Source organism: Ovis canadensis, chromosome 12 (assembly GCF_042477335.2).
Source record: "Ovis canadensis isolate MfBH-ARS-UI-01 breed Bighorn chromosome 12, ARS-UI_OviCan_v2, whole genome shotgun sequence".
NCBI classification, from domain to species: Eukaryota; Metazoa; Chordata; class Mammalia; order Artiodactyla; family Bovidae; genus Ovis; species Ovis canadensis.
In genome coordinates, this window is record NC_091256.1 from 31,677,260 (window position 1) to 31,699,753 (window position 22,494).

The 22,494-nt window shown below is 39.6% G+C and overlaps 1 protein-coding gene across 4 annotated transcripts in view; it reads left to right on the forward strand.

The window, feature by feature from the left end:
* The window catches only part of SPATA17 (spermatogenesis associated 17), a 250,526-nt gene that overhangs the window by 52,000 nt on the left and 176,032 nt on the right, over window positions 1–22,494 (forward strand). For all 4 annotated transcript variants that reach the window (XM_069544611.1, XM_069544612.1, XM_069544609.1 and 1 more), the window contains exon 5: window positions 18,590–18,693. In XM_069544611.1, coding sequence (XP_069400712.1) covers window positions 18,590–18,693 — 104 coding nt within the window. The remainder of the gene's footprint in view (window positions 1–18,589; window positions 18,694–22,494) is intronic.

Below are 22,494 nucleotides of genomic sequence, written 5' to 3' on the forward strand. Positions count from 1 at the left end.
AGATATGGGAATACCAGACCACCTGACCTGCCTCTTGAGAAACCTGTATGCAGGTCAGGAAGCAACAGTTAGAACTGGACATGGAACAACAGACTGGTTCCAAATAGGAAAAGGAGTACGTCAAGGCTATATATTGTGACCTTGCTGATTTAACTTCTGTATGGAGTACATCATGAGAAACGCTGGGCTGGAAGAAGCACAAGCTGCAATCAAGATTGCAGGGAGAAATCTCAATAACCTTGGATATGCAGATGACACCACCCTTATGGAAGAAAGTGAAGAGGAACTGAAAAGCCTCTTATGAAAGTGAAAGAGGAGAGTGAAAATGTTGGCTTAAAGCTCAACATTCAGAAAACGAAGATCATGGCATCTGGTCCCATCACTTCATGGGAAATAGATAGGGAAACAATGGAAACAGTGTCAGACTTTATTTTTGGGGGCTCCAAGTCACTGTAGATGATGATTGCAGCCATGAAATTAAAAGATTCTTACCCCTTGGAAGGAAAGTTATGACCAACCTTGATAGCATATTGAAAAGCAGAGACATTACTTTGCCAACAAAGGTCCATCTAGTCAAGGCTGTGGTTTTTCCAGTGGTCATGTATGGATATGAGAGTTGGACTGTGAAGAAGGCTGAGCACAGAAGAATTGATGTTTTTGAACTGTGGTGTTGGAGAAGACTCTTGAGAGTCCCTTGGACCGCAAGGAGATCCAACCAGTCCATTCTAAAGGAGATCAGTCCTGGGTGTTCTTTGGAAGGACTGATGCTAAAGCTGAAACTCCAGTACTTTGGCTACCTCATGAGAAGAGTTGACTCATTGGAAAAGACTCTGATGCTGGGAGGGATTAGGGGCAGGAGGAGAAGGGAACGACAGGGAATGAGATGGCTGGATGGCATCACCGACTCGATGGATGTGAGTCTGAGTGAACTCCGGGAGTTGGTGATGGACAGGGAGGCCTGGCATGCTGCGATTCATGGGGTCGCAAAGAGTCAGACATGACTGAGCTACTGAACTGAACTGAACTAAACATCATACTAAAATCTGTATTTCCTAATGTTACCAAACCAAACTTGGGTCCACGTGCCCCCAGATAGTGAAGCTAATCTACTGACACCAGGTTGTGGTGAAGGAAGGTGCAGTGTTTACTGCAGGAACCAAGCAAGGAGTCCAGGCAGCTAGTGCTTAAAAGGCCCAAACTTCCTGAAGGCTTTCAGGGAAAGGTTTTTAAGGACAGTGTGAGGATGGGGAATTATGGGGAGGATGGTCAGCTCATGGACATTCTTCTGCCTGGACATTCTTCTGGTTATTGGTGAGGTAATTGGGAGTCAAGAAAACTTTCCAGGTCCAGCGGGTCTGTGGGTCTGGGGTCTCCATGCTTGTGGGCAGTATACAGTTCACTTTTTCCACCTGGTGGGGGTTTCAGTATCTGCAAAACAGCCAAGGGCACGGCTTGGAATATTAGCTGTAATCCTAGAGGAGGAGCTAAAGTTCTTTGATTTTGTTTAATGGCTAAACAATTATTATTAATATCTTACTTGATTGACCGTTTTCCTTTCTTTCTGCATTTTCTCACTTCTCTGATTAAATGTACTCTTTGAAATTCAGGGAAGGCCTAGAAAGCTAGAGTTTTTCTACAAATAAGAGGCAGTTGGAGGACATGGGGTGAGGTTCTTTTCCATGAAGGCCCCATAGTATCCTGCTCAGTTACTCCTGATAGCATTCATTGCCCAGTCTCACCTTTTCTTTGATTAATATCAGTGGAAGATGTTGAACTCTGCCTTGTTCCTGTGATCTTAGAAAACAGCAAACTTGAATGCACCTGTCCCCCTGCCCCCCAACTCTTGTGTTTCAGAAGCAGCTTACTGCAAAAAAAAACCCAAAACCAAAAACAAAAAAAACACCCTTAACCACATGACTTAGATAAGAGGTACAGATGCCCCCTTGTTCACCCATAACAAAGCCAGACACAGTCCCCAAACTGCTCCTTCACCTCACAACTGATTAGCTGAACTGTTTGTCCCCAGTGATCAACTGGAAAAAAACAGGTTCATTAACCAAGCTGTGGGTAAGCTTCTCCCGTTCCCCCAGGGCCCTTGACTAAAGTCAGCACACGGAGTCTCATTAGTTCCTCCTCGTGAGAATGGGCTTTGGGGTAAAGCATTCTCTGATCTGCTATCTGATTATGCCACCCTTTCATTTCCGCTTGGCCATATCAGGTTCCTCCCAGCCATGTTCATACCTTCTTATAAAAGGAAAACTCTTTTTGCCTAATTTCCACCATGCTTGCAATTGTTATGGCCAAAGAGTCTCCGTGTCTCAATAGTCCACCTCCATCTCCTGCAGGAGTCATTCACCCCCAGTTTCTTGCAGTAATTCTTTGAAGTCAAGTCTCTCCTGGCTATGTCCAGATTTTCTTTCTTTTTTTTTTTTTTTTGACACGTTCCAGGAGATAAGAGTAAAGGTGGGAATGCAGTGATCATTAAGTGAAAGGAAGGAAGACTTGAGCATTACCTAGAGGTTGAAATGATCCACTGAAGACACTGAGGAATTCTTGCGAGGTTCTGTGGAGTGTGTAAATACTACTGTGGGAAATTTGAAATAGAAACTCCTCTCTGCAAAGACGTTCAAAGACTTCCTTCAGGGATTTGGATGAGTCAATTTGGTAACTTGGTAACGAGGAATCAGGACTAAGGCTCACTTGCTTAGAGGCTGGTGTGACTGCCTAACAAAGATTAATTTTTAGCATGAGACGATCACATGGCCAGAACTGAACTTATTTGTAAGTGGACATGGGCACATCTATTTGTAAGTGGATTTCTTTGCAAGACGGTGCTCGGAAAATTTTGCTCTCTGTGGGAGTGAGAGGCTAAAGAGACCCAACGTGTGGTCCACGTACCTTCTATGTTGTACACATCCGAAGCTTACAACCCTAACTGGATACCAGCAGCTGAAGTTTTACTTCTAATCTCTACAACTCTGCCTTTTTGTTTATAAGCTACCAAATAATTTTGCTCAAAAGAGTTACCCTTTAAATAATTTAAATATGGGTGACAGTAAGTGTACAGGAGGAAGAATTTCTAAGAGTAACTGATAACTACAGAAAATATAGCCAAAATATGGCCAAAATATATATAGCCAAAATATGGCCAATAATATTCATACAGGTATATTTTTATATATGCACCTAAATCATATAGTAGAAAATTAAAAAAAAAAAAAACTTTTGTCTTACTCGGCTTCATATACTGAGTCAGTTGCAAATTATGTATTGACTATTGACTCCAAGCATGACAAATTATATTCAGTTGTGAGAGGCCAGTGGAGCATTTCTGAAAAGAGAAGGAATTCAAAATTTTCATTTGTGGCTTATCCGTTCCTAAATAGATGTCATTTTTGTATAATGAAGAATAAATTATGTATATGTGATTGTTTAATGACATAGTTATTCATATCTCAATTTGCTGCATTTATTTTTTAAAGGGTCACCTTTTCTCTAAAGACTCTACGATCCCCCTACCCATGTAGAATTGATCACTCTCTTTTTTTATGTCCCTGTTTTACCATCAACATACTTCTGTTATAGAACCTGTAACAGTTTATTATCCTTACTAATTTACAGGCCTGTATCCACTCCCCATACACTGTGCATCCCTTGGGGCCTGGATCCTATCTTCTTAGTCTTTGAATCTACAGTTCCTGGCTTATACTAGGTGTTTAAATAAACGGCCTGAATAAATCAATGAATATTGGCTCATGCTTTTTTAAATAAGGAGTAAAAACAAAAACAAAAACTGTTTACTTCAAGTACTCTTTAAAAGACAAAAAATCATGTCAAAGTCCCTTGGTGGCCTTGTTGGAAATTATTTAAGCCCTTACTGGGAGATCTTTAAGGCTTTTTTGCGTGCTTGATTAGGCTAGGTGGTGTAGGTAAATTGCACAGAGGAAGGTAATATTTGGTCAGTGTAATTCAAATGTGAATGGAAAGTCTCATGAGCTTTGGGACCTTGCCAAAGTGTTATAAGACTTACAGGCTTGGAGGAGGTCTGCTATGATATCTCCTGCTATTAGCACCCACACTGTGCCTGTACAAAACCCCTGCTGCTGATTTGCAGCTTGGCCAGTGACAGTCAATTAATACAGCAATAACTTGGTCAGTAAATTTTTATCTTAGCTCCCAGGGCCCTATTCCTCGTGTTTCTCCATGCGCCACTTTATTGCCTTTCTGGTCTTTAATTTGAATTTACTCCAGATTAGGGTTCTGCATTTCCTCCAGCATCTCGTCTACTCCATTGTGGGTCTCATTCAAATTTGTCCTCCAACATTTTCTTTTTCAGTTCTTGCTCTCTGAACAGCTTTTAGTGTCTTATGAAAATATCTGAGTTGATTCCTTTGCTCAACTTCTTTCTCTCCTTGGTTCATCTACATGTATGATAGTGTATCTTTTCACAGACTATAGATCTGACCCTCCATTTCAGATGCTAGTGAGCATTGACTTAAGCATTAGGGTGTCACCTCAGACCCTCCAAACAGGCAACTCAGAGAATCAGTGTTCTAATAATAGTACTAATATAAAGATGAACAGCAATATTACTTTATGTGTAGAAACACCACTTAAAAATACCCACATGTAGTATAAAAAAAAGTGCTATTTAGTGAAATTGTTTTATCTGTTCTAAAGGTCTTTTACTTGTTCTTTTTCTCCAGTACTTTGATTTATAGTTTGTGACATCCAGAATTTTTTGCTTCTCTGTGGCTTTTGTTTACTCGCTAAACCCATCTAGAGGGAAGCCTATTGTATGGAATGGCACATATAGATAATTCTTCCATTTCTAGGGATACATCCATTTAGCCTCAACTGTGTCTCTGAGTCCCCATTTCTGCAATAGAATGGTTCCAGATTCTCATACTTACTACCCGAGCATGAATGGATATAGCTGGTAGATAACTTGGGTATACTTTAGTCAAACCAACTGCCAGTGAGAGCTGCATGTCTCTGAGGAAAGAGCTTGCAATACCACATATTCCCAAATCTTAGTAAATCAGAACCATTGGTAAATAATAATGATGTGCACGTATGCTCGTCACTTAGTTCTGTCTGACTCTTTGTGACACTATGGATTGTAGCCCACTGGGCTCCATGTCCATGGAACTTTCTAGGAGAAAATACTGGAATGGGTTGCCATTTCCTTTTTCAGGGGGTCTTCCTGACCCAGGGATTGAACCCATGTCTCCTGTGGCTCCCACATTCACAGGCGGATTCTTTACCACTGTGCAACATTAAGACTTGGCAATTGCCTACCAGTTACTGCTCTCCAGGCACCTAAGTATTTTAAATATTTTAAACTATTTCCTGAAATGATCAACTCTCTTTTCTTTTTTTCAGTTGCTTGGTTGTGTCTAACTCTTTGCAAGGACATGGCAGCACACCAGGCTTTCCTGTCCATCACGAACTCCCAGAGCCTGCTCAAACTCACGTCCATTTAGCCAGTGATGCCATCCAACCATCTGATCCTCTGTTGTCGCCTTCTCCTGCCTTCAGTCTTTCCCAGCATCAGGGTCTTATTTTCTAATGAGTTTTCTCATCACATCAGGTGGCCAAAGTATTGGAGCTTCAGCTTTAGCATTAGTCCTTCCAATGAATGTCCAGTATTGATTTCCTTTAGGGTTGACTAAAGGAATTGATTGGTTTGATCTCCTGCAGTCCAAGGGACTCTCAAGAGTCTTCTCCAATACCATAGTCCCAAAGCATCAATTCTTCAGCATTTAGCCTTCTTTATGGTCCGACTGCCATATCCATACATGACTACTGGAAAAACCATAGCTTTGACTAGATGGACCTTTGTTGGCAAAGTAATATCTCAGCTTTTTAATATTCTGCCTACGTTTGTCATAACTTTTCTTCCAAGGAGCAAGTGTCTTTTAATTTCATGGCTGTAGTCACCATCTGCAGTGATTTTGGAGCCCAAGAAAATCAAGTCTGTCACTGTTTCCATTGTTTCCTGATCTATTTGCCATGAAGTACTTTGGCTACCTTATGCGAAGAGTTGACTCACTGGAAAAGACTCTGGTGCTGGGAGGGATTGGGGGCAGGAGGAGAAGGGGACGACAGAGAATGAGATGGCTGGATGGGATCACTGACTCGATGGACATGAGTCTGAGTGAACTCTGGGAGTTGATGATGGACAGGGAGGCCTGGGCCTGCTGCAATTCATGGGGTCGCAAGGAGTCGGACACGACTGAGCAACTGAACTGAACTGAACTGAACTGAACTGAATGGGACCACTGACAAAATGTGGTTCACTAGAAAAGGGAATGGCAAACCACTTCAGTATTCTTGCCTTGAGAACCACATGAACAGTATGAAAAGGCAAAAAGATAGGACACTGAAAGATGAACTCCCCAGGTTGGTAGGTCCCCAATATGCTACTGGAGATCAGTGGAGAAATAACTCCAAAAAGAATGAAGAGATGGAGCCAAAGCAAAAACAACACCCCGCTGTGGATGACACTGGTGATGGAAGCAAGGTCTGATGCTGTAAAGAGCAATATTGCATAGGAATGTGGAATGTTAGGTTCATTAACTGAGGCAAATTGGAAGTGATCAAACAGGAGATAGCAAGAGTGAACATCAACATTTTAGGAATCAGAGAACTAAAATGGACTGGTATGGGTGAATTTAACTCAGATGACCATTATATCTACTACTGTGCACAAGAATCCCTTAGAAGAAATGGAGTAGCCATCATAGGCAACAAAAGAGTTCAAAATGCAGTACTTGGATGCAATTTCAAAAACCACAGAATGATCTCTGTTCATTTCCAAGGCAAACCGTTCAATACCACGGTAATACAAGTCTATGCCCCGACCAGTAATGTAAAATAAGCTGAAGTTGAACAGTTCTATGAAGACCTACAAGACTTTTTAGAACTAACTCCCAAAAAAGATATCCTTTTCATTATAGGGGACTGGAATGCAATAGTAGGAAGTTAAGAAACACCAGGAGTAACAGGCAGATTTGGTGATGGAGTACAGAATGAAGCAGGGCAAAGGCTAATAGAGTTTTGCCAAGAGAACACACTGGTCATAGCAAACACCCTCTTCCAACAACACAAGAGAAGACTCTACACATGGACATCACCAGATGGTCAACACCGAAATCAGATTGATTATGTTCTTTGCAGCCAAAGATGGAGAAGATCTATACAGTCAGCAAAAACATGACCAGGAGCTGACTGTGGCTCAGATCATGAACTCCTTATTGCCAAATTCAGACTTAAAGTGAAGAAAGTAGGGAAAACCACTAGACCATTCAGGTATGACCTAAATCAAATCCCTTATGATTATGCAGTGGAAGTGAGAAATAGATTTAAGGGGCTACATCTGATAGACAGAGTGCCTGATGAACTATGGATGGAGGTTCATGACACTGTACAGGAGACAGGGATCAAGACCATTCCCAAGAAAAAGAAATGCAAAAAAGCAAAATGGCTGTCTGGGGAGGCCTTACAAATAGCTGTGAAAAGAAGAGAAGCGAAAAGCAAAGGAGAAAAGGAAAGATACAAGCATCGGAATACAGAGTTCAAAAGAATAGCAAGAAGAGATAAGAAAGCCTTCCTCGTGATCAGTACAAAGAAATAGAGGGAAACAATAGAATGGAAAGACTAGAGATCTCTTCAAGAAAATTAGAGATACCAAGGGATATTTCATGCAAAGATTGGCTCAATAAAGGACAGAAATGGTATCGACTTAACAGAACCAGAAGATATTGAGAAGAGGTGGCAAGAATACACAGAAGAACTGTACAAAAAAGATCTTCACAACCAAGATAATCACAGTGGTTTGATCACTCACCTAGAGCCAGACATCCTGGAATGTGAAGTCAAGTGGGCCTTAGGAGGCATCACTAGGAACAAAGCTAGTAGAGGTGATAGAATTCCAATTGAGCTATTTCAAATCCTAAAACATGATGCTGTGAAAGTGCTGCGTTCAATATGCCAGCAAATTTGGAAAACTCAGCAGTGGCCACAGGACTGGAAAAGGTCAGTTTTCATTCCGGTCCCAAAGAAAGGCAATGGCAAAGAACACTCAAACTAGTGCACAATGGACTCATCTCACACATTATAAAGTAATGCTCAAAATTCTCCAAGCCAGGCTTCAGCAATACGTGAACCGCGAACTTCCAAATGTTCAAGCTGGTTTTAGAAAAGGCAGAGGAACCAGAGGTCAAATTGCCAACATCTGCTGGATCATTGAAAAAGCAAGAGAGTCCCAGAAAAAGAGTCTGCTTTATTGACTATGCCAAACCCTTTGACTGTGTGGATCACGATAAACTGTGGAAAATTCTTCAAGAGGTGGGAATACCAGACCACCTGACCTGCCTCTTGAGAAATCTGTATGCAGGTCAGGAAGCAACAGTTAGAACTGGACATGAAACAACAGACTGGTTCCAAATAGGAAGAAGAGTACATCAAGGCTGTATATTGTCACCCTGCTTATTTAACTTATATGCAGAGTACATCATGAGAAACGCTGGGCTGGAAGAAGCGCAAGCTGGAATCAAGATTGCCGGGAGAAATCTCACTAACCTCAGATATGCAGATGACACCACCCTTATGGCAGAAAGTGAAGAAGAACTAAAACACCTCTTGATGAAAATGAAAGAGGAGAGTGAAAATGTTGGCTTAAGACTCAACATTCAGAAAACAGAAATCACAGCATCTGGTCCCATCACTTCTTGGGAAATAGATGGGGAAACATTGGAAACAGTGTCAGATTTTATTTTGGGGGGCTCCAAAATAACTGTAGATGGTGACTGCAGCCATGAAATTAAAGGACGCTTACTTCTTGGCAGGAAAGTTATAAGCAACCTAGACAGCATATTAAAAGCAGAGACATTACTTTGCCAACCAAGGTCCATCTAGTCAAAGCTATGGTTTTTCCAATAGTCACGTATGGATGTGAGAGTTGGGTATAAGAGAGTGCCGAAGAATTGGTGCTTTTGAACTGTGGTCTTGGAAAAGACTCTTGAGAGTTCCTTGGACTGCAAGGAGATCCAACCAGTCCATCCTAAAGGAAAGCAGTCCTGAATATTCATAGGAAGGACTGATACTGAAGCTGAAACTCCAGTACTTTGGCCACCTGACGTGAAGAACTGAGTCACTTGAAAAGACCCTGATGCTGGAGATGATTGAAGACAGGAAGAGAAGGGGACAGCAGAGGATGAGGTGGTTGGATGGCATCACCAACTCAATGGACATGAGTTTGAATAAACTCCGGGATTGGGTGATGGACAGGGAGGCCTGGTGTGCTGCAGTCCATTGGGTCGCCAAGAGTCAGATACGACTGAGCGACTGAACTGAACTGACTGAATGGGACTAGATGCCAGGATCTTCTTTCTTTTAATGTTGAGTTTCAAGCCAGCTTTTTCACTCTCCTCTTTCAGCTTCATCAAGATACTCTTTAGTTCCTCTTCACTTTCTGACCAACTCTCTGGATATCATTATAATTCCACTTTGGAAGATGGGAAATTGAAAAGATATCCTCCCCAACATCACATAGCTAGTGACAGTGTTAGGAGCTGAACCCAGGAGGTTTGGCACCCACATTCCTGTTATATCTAGCCACTTATAGTCTTGCCTTTACTTCTAGTCTTCCTCCCCTTTCTTCAAAAATCTGGATGAGAGCTATTATATGAACCCTAGACCAAGCTCTTAGGGAAATTTTATTACTTTCACTCTGGTAAACTGAACCCCTTGCCCTGATAATTCATGAACATTTTTACGGTAGCACCTTCCATTCAGGGAATTCTAAATTTAGTGATAATTTGTAGAAAACTAAGTTGAGACATCCCAGTTCAGTGTCACGTACTTCCCCTTGTAGGCCGAATTGGATGGCTTAGTATGAAAAACCTCACCTTATAAGTGAATATTTGAGCTGCAGTCTTCACATATTGCTATTGTTAACACAGAATTTGACATCCATCATAACCCCAGATTAAATACCATTCTTGATACAATTTAAAATGAATTTCTGTATAAGATGTTGCAAGATGCAGATCACATAGATTTTTGTGATCCAAAAGTTGTAATTTGGTTGTATTTGAACCTCAACCTTGTCTGTTTTGGACTCTGAAAAATTAAGGAACAGAGGATTCCAACTTTGTTAAAACTTTAGAAGCCCCACCAAATAGTTATCGGGACTGCTATTCTTCAACTGCAGCTCTCTCTCTTTATCCATTAACTCTTAGACTATACTGGTCTTCAATAAACTCAGCTTAATGAGGAGCCATAGGCTGGCACAGACTTTCAGTTCAGTTCAGTTCAGTCGCTTAGTAGTGTCCGACTCTTTGTGACCCCATGAATCGCAGCATGCCAGGCCTCCCTGTCCATCACCAACTCCCATAGTTCACTCAGATTCACATTCATTGAGTCAGTGATGCCATCCAGCCATCTCATCTTTGGTCGTCCTCTTCTCCTCCTGCCCCCAATCCCTCCCAGCATCAAAGTCTTTTCCAATGAGTCAACTCTTCCCAGGAGGTGGCCAAAGTACTGGAGTTTCAGCTTTAGCATCATTCCTTCCAAAGAAATCCCAGGGCTGATCTCCTTCAGAATGGACTGGTTGGATCTCCTTGCAGTCCAAGGGACTCTCAAGAGTCTTCTCCAACACCACAGTTCAAAAGCAGCAAGTCTTTGGTGCTCAGCTTTCTTCACAGTCCAACTCTCACATCCATACATGACCACAGGAAAAACCATAGCCTTGACTAAACAGACCTTAGTCGGCAAAGTAATGTCTCTGCTTTGAATATGCTGTCTAGGTTGGTCATAACTTTTCTTCCAAGGAGTAAGCGTCTTTTAATTTCATGGCTGCAGTCACCATCTGCAGTGATTTTGGAGCCCAACAAAATAAAGTCTGACACTGTTTCCATTGTTTCCCTATCTATTTCCCATGAAGTGATGGGATCAGATGCCATGATCTTCATTTTCTGAGTGTTGAGCTTTAAGCCAACTTTTTCACTCTCCTCTTGGCACAGACTTTGGAAGTTAGCAAAGGCAAACTGAGCATTATTGATTCCTTGCAATACCTTTGAAAAGCCTCCTTTGGGTCATCTGATACATCTTGAGTTCTCATTTGTCTGTCTGTCCTTGGACAACCAGAATAATCTCATATGCACGCAGATTGTAAGAAGTGCTAATATGTAGTATCTTGGAGATCTCTCTTCAAAAGTATGTTCCATTAGACTTTTCCCTCTTGTTTTCAAAGATCTATGAGGAATGAAAACTGGTAATAATCTAAAACTTAGTAAGTTTTAAAGAACTACAGATATAATTAATTGTTTAAGGTAGAATTTCTTTTACCCTGGAAACCTTGTCCTTGTCCTCAATCAACCACATATACTTTCTTAATGGTGTTCATGGGCATCTGAACCTTTATTGTTGCAGTTGATTTAAATGATTTCACTTGAAATTAGTGCCTTAACACATTTTAGTTCAGATAGAAATCCTCACTGTAAGAAAAGTAAGAGCTGTAATAATAAGAGGGCCACTAGACTTAAAGATAAATTAAAACAATTAATTTTCAAAATAACCATAAATTTATTGGTTCTTTTATGTAATAAAAATTTTTGTTTACAAAAATCTAACTCAAAGCATCAATTGACCTTTTTCTTTAGTTTCCTTTTTGTGTCTAAAGTAGGAAAAAATATAAGGAAAGTTTATATTCTGTGGCTTTAATCAGAAAATGGTTAAATATATATCAGATATATAAGGATCCATCTCAATCTCCTAAACTATTTATAACCCTGCTTTCATATTTATACTACTATGAAGTATTTATGTTTAGAATAATGACTCCAAAATCAGATAGAGATAAACAGATAAAATAATTCAGGGAGAAAATACTGATTCTCTGTTTAAAAAAAAATTTACTTATTTATTTTCTTTATAGCTACACTGGGTCTTTGTGGCTGCATACGGGCCTTTCCCTGTTGTGGCGAGGGGAGGCTACTTCTAGCTGCACAGTACCGGTTTCTCATTGCAGTGGTTTCTCTTGTCGTGGAGGATGGGCTCAAGGCAGTTGGGCTTCAGTAATTGCTGTCCATGGGCTCAGTTGCTGTGACTCACAGACTCTAGAGCACTGGCTCAACGGTTGTGGACATGGGCTTAGTTGTCCTTCAGCATATCATATCTTCCTGAACTAGGGTTGGAAGCCATGACCCCTGCGTTGGCAGGAAATTTTTTTATTATTGAGCAACCAGGGAAGCCCTGATGTTCTCCTACTTACTATATTATATGTTGGGTTCTAAGAATACAAAGCAAGTAAGACACAGTGTCATTCACATGGAAGAATCTATCCCAAAATGTCGGCCTAAGGAATGAGGGGAAGGGATCCTCTAGATAAATCCTAGCTTTTGCTGGATGGTAGGCAGATTAAAATGTTCCATCCCCATGGGAAAAATTATTTCTTTCTCCCTCCTACTGCTTCTGGTATCAATGTCTTTCTGAAATGATTAAAGAAATTTGTAGAGCAAAGAAGTACAAAGACCAGTAGAGTAGGGAAACAGAATATTAAAGAGAAGAAACTGCATATGAAATAATTATCCAAAATCTCCAGATAGCTAAAAACATCTAGTTAAAAATATATATATTTCTAGTTTAAAAACATGTCTATTTTTCTACATACTGACATGATAATATGGTGACATTGAGAATGAAAACTTTGATATTACTAGTTTTAAACACCCCATCTTTCAAAATTTGGTAAACCCACTTTTTTGTTCTCACTGTATAGTCTTTTCAGACTGTTCAACATTCAAATAAGTAAAAGTAATGTTATGAATGAGAGTCCTGTTTAAATGCTCTTATGTACAACTAGAGCTTTAGTCCTAGGCAGGTTATCATCAGTGAATTTGTCTTTCATATTTTGATTTTAATTTTAGGTGTGAAAATGTTTTTTCTCTCTTTTGACAACATTAAGATTACTATGAATTTTGAGGAATAATAATAAACCCAATGGAGGGAAAATATTTTCTATGAACAGATGGCTTTTGATATATCAAGGTTTTGCCATTTATTTTAGTGCTTAAAATAAACATTATTTATAAGACCACTTACATTTTGATGTTACTTAATGAGGAATATGCATCATTGATTTGACTAGCTTAAGAGGTCATTTAGAACTTGCCGGTTAACAAGCTGTAATCTGCTGAGCATGCAGTGACTTTGTTTAAAATTATCTATTCAGAGCTGATCAATGACAATAATTGTTTTATACCTATCACTTCTGAAAGTTGCTAATTACTTTGAAGGACATGAACACTAGCCCTTTTTTGGAAAACTGTAACCCACTCACCTTGAAATTAAGAAGAACATTATCAAAAATCATCTTGCCTCTTGAAAATATTTTGTTTTTTAAAAAATCAAATCTATTCACTGCTAAGTCGCTTCAGTCGTGTCCGACTCTGTGCGACCCCATAGACGGCAGCCCACCAGGCTCCCCCATCCCTGGGATTCTCTAGGCAAAAATACTGGAGTGGATTGCCATTTCCTTCTCCAGTGCATGAAAGTGAAAAGTGAAAGTGAAGTCGCTCAGTCGTGTCTGACTCTTAGCAACCCCATGGGCTGCAGCCTACCAGGCTCCTCCATCCATGGGATTTTCTAGGCAAGAGTACTGGAGCAGGGTGCCATTGCCTTCTCCAAGTCTATTCACTAGTACTGGGATAGCAATAGGAAATTTAGGCAAAATTTAAGATGATATTTGTTCCTATAGCAAGAAGTATAGTGGAAGCCCAGCTATATTATATCTTATATCAATTGTTGTTCAGTCAGTAAGTCGTGTCTGACTCTTTTTGACCCCATGGACTGCAGCATGCCAGGCTTCACTGTTCTTTACCATCTCCTGGTGTTTGCTCAAACTCATGTCCATTAAATAAATATTGGTTAAACTGGACTTCCTCTAATGTAAAAAAAAAATACAATGCATATTAAATGAAAGGACATGTGCACACTCTTTCTCTTTATACAGTGCCTTCATCAGATGTTCTAGTGGAAAGAGCCTGGTCTCTGGAATAAGACAGAGCAGAGTTTGTATCCCAGTTCTGCCATTTACTGTTTTACTGGTGATGCTGTGACCTCGATCACGTTACTTAACCTCAGTTTCTTTATTTTTAACATGGAGATCGTGCCCTATTCACAAGGATACCATGAAAATTAAGGCAGTTAGCATAATATCTAGAAAGGAATTGTAGCGTGATTTTGGGTGGATGTCTAGGGACTTAGGGCATTACGAGACTCTCTGAGAGTGCATTTGTGGACTCTGTGGATGTGGCTGGTGCTGTTTCTGGGGGTTGCTCCCTGTGGAGTGGGAAGGAGTCCATCCCAGGGGCTTCCTTTAGTTCTCTGGCTATGGGCACAGATTTTTCAGCCAGCTACAGACTCTGTCCTTTCAGATTCTCTCCAAGTGAAGCCCTTTTAGCTTCTCCCCACTACTCTGCCACGACCTAAACATAAACCACCATCTTTCCTTCTCAGGACTTCAGCATGCACCTTTTATGTTTTCTGACACATCTAATCTTATTTAGAATTTAATGGTGTTTCTATGTAGTAGGTAGTCCACCCCTTAACACTGTTTGATATCCTAATATTTTTCCATGTTTCCTGAGTCATTTCTATTGCTGATGATGGATAGTCTATCAGCGCTTTTGTTTGTAAGTATTCCTGTGTTTAATATAATTATTACTGTATATGCAATAAAAGTAAGCTGAGATTCATGTGAAGCCATCCAACCAGCTATTAATGTATAACCTCAGGCATTTATTTAAGCTCTCTAAGCATCAATTTCCTCTTCTATCACAGAAAGCTAATGATAATCTCCACCTCAGAATGATACTGTAATGATTAAGTTAAATAAGCCAGGAAAATAGTCATTATTTGCATGTATGATTTATATATGTATATGTATTCCAATAGATTATTCTTTTTCATTAGGGAAATGCTTTTTGTATCAATCCCTTCCATTTCTTTGCCAGCCGTAATATGATGTTTGTCAAATTAGAGGAAGATAGTTTCTAAACTGGGCTTCCCTGGTGGCTCAGACGGTAAAATAGAACTCTAGAAAAATTAATTTTTCTTAATTTAGAGAATAAAGCTCTAAAATAAGATCATTTGAAAAATATTTAGAAAGGCACTGTTATGCTAGCATTGTTAGGCTAGCTTGTAACTCTACTTAGTTTTACTTTCCAGAACTAATTTCTCTATTTAATTGTTCTTACAGTATGAACAATAAGTGGTTTAGCATCTCTTCAATTATTTTAGTCATTCTTATACTAGGTGGTTGACTAAACATTTCTTCAAAGTCTTCACATTTAATATTTCAGATTGTAAAATACCTTTTAACTGGCCATATTTTAAAACAGAGAAAATTAGGGGATCACAATTCAAGTAAGACATTTTTTCCCTGTTTATTCATATAGATTCAGCATTCAAGTTATCAAGATTTTAAACTCAACATATTTAGCTTAAAAACCTTAGGCTTTTTAGATAAAACTCAGTGGACTAAAGTTCAGTCTCTTATTAGTCACTTTTTCCTATGGAAAAAAAAGAGATGTTTAAAGAAGATGTGTATTCCTAGCCCAGCTAACTGTGCAAAACATTGGAAGGACTTCATATCCAAAGAAAATTGTTCATCATGTGTGTTATTAAGTCACTAAGTCATGTCCAACTCTGACCCCATGGAGTGCAGCATGCCAGGCTTCCCTGTCATTATCTTCCAGAAAGTGAAGTCACTCAGTCGTGTCCGACTCTTTGTGACCCCATGGACTGTAGCCCATCAGGCTTCTCCATCCATGGAATTTTCCAGGCATGAGTACTGGAGTGGGTTTCCATTTCCTTCTCCAGGGGATCTTCCCGACCCAGGGGTTGAACCCAGGTCTCCCACATTGCGGGCAGATGCTTAACCATCTGAGCCACCAGGGAGTTTGCTTAAACTCATGTCCATGGAGTCGGTGATGCCATCCAACCATCTCATCCTCTGTCACCCCCTTCTCCTCCTGCCCTCAATCTTTCCCAGCAACAGGGTCTTTTCCAATTAGTTGGCTCTTTGTATCAGGTGGTCAAAATATTGGAGTGTGTGAATAATTTATAAATATATGCAAATTACTTGAAAATTTTAAAGAATGAAGTTGAGTCTTTATGCAAGGCTAAGTCACCATTTTTTTTCTAATTTTTTCTATTTCTTCTTCTTCTACTCCTTTAACGAAGTTGAGGTATTTTGTACTACAGACTTTCAGTTTTCCACAGAATTAGGATCTACATATTAAAGTTTTGTTTTGAGTTTTTCTAATAGCAGTTATGCTAGGAAACATAAAGCTTAAAGTGATTGATTTTTCTTATGATTATTGGGGCTTTGAAGACATTTAGCAGCCCATTTAATAAGTATGTTCTTTAGATACCAACATTCCTCTTATCTAAAAAACTAGATACTTTAAACAAATATTTGTTCATTGAAAATTGCAGTTCCCCTTGTTCACAGTTCTGTATTGCAATGGTTTCGAGAACAGGCCCCCTGAAGTTCTAATTTGATTCTTAAATCCATCACTAATAGCTGTATAATTATGGGAAAACTGTACAATTATAATAGCTGTATAATTATGGGAAAACTGAATATTTTCCTTTTAGCAGTTTCTCATCTATAAATAAGGTGAAGAGAGTACTTATCTCATTGTTCAGTCGCTCAGTCATGTCTGACTCTTTTTCAACCTCATGGACTGTAGCCTGCCAGGCTCCTCTGCCCATGGGATTCTCCAGGCAAGAATACTGGAGTGGGTTGCCATTTCCTTCTCTATTTATCTCATAGGAATGGTCTAAAGATTAAATGCATAAATACAAGCAAAATCCTTAGAATAGTGCCCCACATATAATAATAACTCAGTAAATGTTAAATATTGTCATTGTTTAGTTCAGTTCAGTCACTCAATCATGTCCAACTCTTTGTGACCCCATGGACTGCAGCACACCAGGCCTCCCTGTCCATTGCCAAGTCCCAGAGTTTACACAAACTCATGTCCATTGATTTGGTGATGCCATCTAACCATCTCAACCTCTGTCGTCCCCTTCTCCTCCTGCCTTCAATTGTCCCCAGCATCCGGGTCTTTTCCAATGAGTCAGTTCTTTGCATCAGGTAGCCAAAGAATTGGAGTTTCAGCTTCAGCATTAGTCCTTCGAATGAATATTCAGGAGTGATTTCCTTTAGGATGATCTGTTTGGATCTCCTTGCAGCCCAAGGGACTCTCAAGAGTCTTCTCCAACACCACAGCTCAAAAGCATCAATTCTTCTGTGCTCAGCTTTCTTTACAATCCAACTCTCACATCCATACATGATTACTGGAAAAACCATAGCTTCGACTAGATGGATCTTTGTTGGCAAAGTAATGTCTCTGCTTTTTAATATGCTGTCTAGGTTGGTCATAGCTTTTCTTTCAAGGAGCAAGTGTCTTTTAATGTCATGGCTGCAGTCACCATCTGCAGTGATTTAGTTAAAGAAGAATTAAAATGTGATGATGTAGGTACAGGAAAAGGCAATGGCGACCCATTCCAGTACTCTTGCCTGGAAAATCCCATGGACGGAGGAGCCTGGTAGGCTGCAGTCCATGGGGTCACACAGAGTCGGACAGGACTGAAGCGACTTAACAGCAGATGAAGGTACAAGAAAACATTTTCTTTAAAGATTTTGATACAACTGTATTTAAAAAGTCCATTAAAAACATTGATTTCAATGAGACAAAATACAATCTTCCAGCCAGTTGGTTATTAAAAAAATAAAAAATCCGTCTCATGAGGAAGTGGAAGTGGTAGGAATCAGTAAAGCAAAGTTTTGATCTTTCAATACTTAATTTCACACATAGTATTTTTAAAACCACTATAAATGTTATAAAATAAATTATAGTAACCTTGAGTATGTTTTTGTCTTTATAATATTTTATTATAAATATATGAGTAAACCTATATTTGCAACCATATATACTGTTATTGGAAAAGGACATGGCAACCCATTCCATTATTCTTGCCTGGAAATCCCATGGACAGAGGAGCCTGATGGGCTACAGTCCATGGGGTCAAAAAAGAAACACAACTAGCAACTACACAACAAACTGTTACATTTGTGTGTGTGCTTCTCAGTCATGGCCGACTGTGACTCCATGGGCTGCAGCTTGCCAGGCTCCTCTGTCTATGGGGATTCTCCAGGCAAGAATACTGGAGGGGGTTGTCATACATTTGTCCAGGGTATCTTTTCAACCCAGGGATTGAACCCAGGTCTCCCCACACTGCAGGTGGATTCTTTACAGTCTGAGTCACCAGGGAAGCCCAAGAATACTGGAGGGGGTTGTCGTGCATTCATCCACAGTATCTTCTCAACCCAGGGATTGAACCCAGGTCTCCCGCACTGCAGGTGGATTCTTTACAATAGTAGAAAAGCCTAAGAATTTATTTGATAAGGTTTAATCATCATCCAACATTAACCTGATTTTGAAGAACTATTAATTTTTTTTCTAAAAATGTTCACTGACATATTTTATCTTTTTATTTACATCAATAGATTCAGAGGCGATGGCGGGGGTATAAGATCCGGAAATACTGCTTTAATTATTATTATTTGAAGGAGTACCTGAAAGCTGTTTCTGAGACCAATGATGCGATTCGGTGAGTAGTATGATCACCAGTCCACTAGTGACAGTTTTAGAAAGGTTACTCTGTGGGTGTGGATCATTATCAGACTTAGGAATAGTTTCTTTAAAGCTAAGTGATATTTTAGGCACAAATTTATTGATGAGATAGAGATTTTTTTTCTTTTTATCTTATCCATTTATGGCTGTTTTATTTTTAAATATCTTGTACTTTTGACTGTAAATTACATGTCTATGTGTATAGCAGGCCTGTCTTGTACTATGCAAATAGCTTAGTAAAATAACCTCCTTTTGAAATGGATTTATCTGTAAATAATTACATAGATGAAGCCTTATGCACAACAATCCTCAAAACATGTTCAGTGTCAAGAACTTGCCTCTCAAAGAAGAAAATATTACGGAACACATTAAAATGGACTGCTTTACTGTCAGTTTTCATTTCTTTAAGCACATAGAAAACACCTGAATTTAGGCCTTAGGACGATGTCTTCTATAGGTTATAAGTTATTGTAACACTGTTCAATCGTCTTTACCAAAGTTCTGTGTAGTAAGTTTTCACATTTCTTCAAAAATAGCCAGTCTTTTCTTCTTATAATATTGCCCCATTCTAGTAACTTAGAAGTGACATACGTTTATAATAGATTTAGGTAAAAAGGAAATAGTGATGAATCATAGTTGGCATTTATGTAATAGTTTTACTTTCAGTTTTCACACACATTATCTCATTTTACTCTTAATATTTTTTAAACTAGAGAAAACAGTCAATATTAAGTTGTTAAGACAAAGATGTTGTCTGATACTTTACAATCATATATATCAGAAGAAAAATCTGGAAACTCTCTTCCCAAATTTTAACTTTCTTCCATATATGTGGGTATAAAAGGGTCTGGTCTTTGAAGATTAAGTATGGGGAATTTGTAAGATTGATATCTTTGGAAGCAGCAATAAAGATTTGGGAAGGTTGGAATAGGGTTTAGTTAATGAGAGAAGTTGGAAGACTCAGAAACATGTGGGCCACAGGGGCTGATATTTAATTTCTTCCTGTGTGTTTGAGTCACTCAGTCATGTCCAACTCTTTGTGACCCCATTGACTGTAGCCTGCCAGGCTCCTCTGTCTGTGGAATTCTCTAGGCAAGAATACTGGAGTGGGTTGCCATTCCCTTCTCCAGGTATCTTTCCGATGCAGGAATTGAACCCAGGTCTCCTGCATTGCAGGTGGATTCTTGACTGCCTGAGCCACCAGGGAAGCCCCTTAATTTCTATCTGAGAAGTCCAGATTCTAGAGATGAGCTGGCTATCTGTAAATGGCATACTCGAGCTTGTCAGGAGGAAAGAGCTAGTGGAAAATGCAAGAGGGAGAATTTGAGCAGGACTGGGCCTGAATGAGGCAAGGGGATCTTGCCTCAATCTTAAGGCACCAGGATTAAAGAGGCATTTACTGTCAAGGTCATGAGGTGCCAATCTTGCACTTTCTCAACCCTGTAAGTGTATCCTTAAATGTTGTATTTTTGAAGCAAGTCTTGTTTGCTTCATACAAGTCCTATCCCTGAATGGGAGAAGATCCTCAAAGAGACAAATATGTGGAAGGTGATTTTAGAAAGGCCTGTTTCTTCTGTTCAGTAGGTATTTCAATTTATCCTTGTTTTGTTCCTCATTTTACAGAGAATGTCTCTAGTCACTAGAGAGTGTGGTGCATCCATGATGGCAATTTAGTTTAGCCTCATATTCTGTATCATAATACCGACTTATTTTATTTCTGCCTTAGTTATTGTTGTTCAGTTACCAAGTCGTGTCCGACTCTTTGTGTCTCTATGGACTGTGGCACCCCAGACCTCTTTGTCCCCCACCATCTTTGTCCCTCACCATTTCTACCTCAGCGGCCGCATGTTTTTAGGTGTATATTTTCCATCAGTGATTAGTTTCCTAATCATCTACCCCCTCTTTGTTCTTGTATTTATTGATAGAATATTTATAGCTTCTTTGTTGTTGCTGTCATCATTGTTATTTTTATCTGGAAATGGGTATTGTAAAAAGATAGTGTAGGGGAAGGGCCAAGGCCGTGGTCTAGGAAGGGTGAGAGGTCCCTGTGGCTCACAGTACAGCCCTACATGATATGTATCTCTGTGTATGTATACTGGCTTAGCTTTTTTGTTCATTTTAAGTTGACAGTGATTGGGAGTTATAAGACTGATGATTGCTTTTAGATTCTCCTTTCTTCGAGATCTGTGGCATAGATGGCATTCCTGTGCCTCTCATCACTTAGTCCTACCTCCTCTGCTTGTCTCTGGTCTAGTTCATGGAATTAGCCATAGCCACACTTTGCTCCACAGTCTTTTTCTCTTGAGTAAGGTGGGCAGTGCTATTTTTCTCATCAGGATATGCCACCTAGTCTTAAGAATTTTGCACCTGGCCCATCTGTCTGATGTCTGCATCTTTAAGTATCTTATCTCTATAATATTTCCAATCCTAGATGAATTTTCACTATTCTTGGTGGCACTTCTTCATATATATGTATTATTACAAGTGCTTGCTGATTTTGTTGATGATAAAATTGTATTTTGTATTTCTTATTGCCTTTTTTATTTTATAGAAGTTTAAGAGAGAAGTGAGTAGAGATAGTCTTACTCTATCTCGAAGATGAAAATATATCATTAACTTTTTATTGTAAATCACAGTATTTTTCCTTTCTGTTACATCAATAATTTTATAAATGCAGTAAAAATGTGGCATTGTGTAGAACAGAGGAACACCCGTGGCAGAAGTGTTTGGTGTAGGTCACTACACCAGTGGAATGGAAGCTGGGGATTCAGGTTGCTTCTCAGAGGCCATGAACCTAGGCCCTGAAGTTTGTGTAGAAGTTATGATATTAATACATGACATTTGACTCAGGTTAGTTCATGGAGCATAATGGAAGAATTGGGTAGGGATAAATATAGAAGGGACCATACCACACTAGGGCATTTTAGGCCACATTTAAGATTGGAGTGGACTTCCTTTTTAAGAAGAGCAGTGGCATGATTATAACTGTGTTTTGGCATGCACGTTCAATTGCATGGTTCATAATACATTTAAATAGTCTGGTAAGTTTTAAAATCACCAATCAGGATGTTAATTTTGCTGAGAGAAAGTTTTCTTCTTTTTCACAGAAGAATATGCAACATTTGGGGGAGGATTGTAACTTTATTCTATTTTTCATAGAAAATCACTGGAATCAGAACTTTACCCTTTTCCTTCACAACAAATTCCACCCGAAGCAACTTAAAACAGTACACATTCATGACCTCATCATTTTGTCCAGCAGGAATCTGAGAGGGACTTTACTCTAGGCCTCAGCTCTCATGAGGTTACCCTCTTATTCCCAGCCAGAGCTGGGGTCTCATATGGAGGTTCAACTGGGGAATGATCCACTTCCAAGTTCACTCATATGGGCCTCAATTCCTCTGCCTGCTGGCCACTGGCATCCCTATTTCTTGCTCTGTGGACCTCTCTCTCCATAGGACAGCTTATAACTTGGAAATTGGCTTCCCTCAGAGCAAGTGAATAAGCGAACAGGAGAAATAGCCAAGATGAGAGCCATGCTCTTTTGATAACCTAATGTCAGAAGGGACATCTCATCACTTATGCTGTGTTCCTGTTCATTTAAACCAAGAGACTAGGTTCATCCCACTCAAGGAGGAGGACTGCACAAAGGATGAATTCCGGAATGGGGACTGTAGGAAACCACTTTAGAGGATACTTTCTGTATACAGTGACTTGCATGTGATATTTGTTCAGTCAGCATACTGATTTTCAGCATTTGCCTAGGACAAAAGTTACT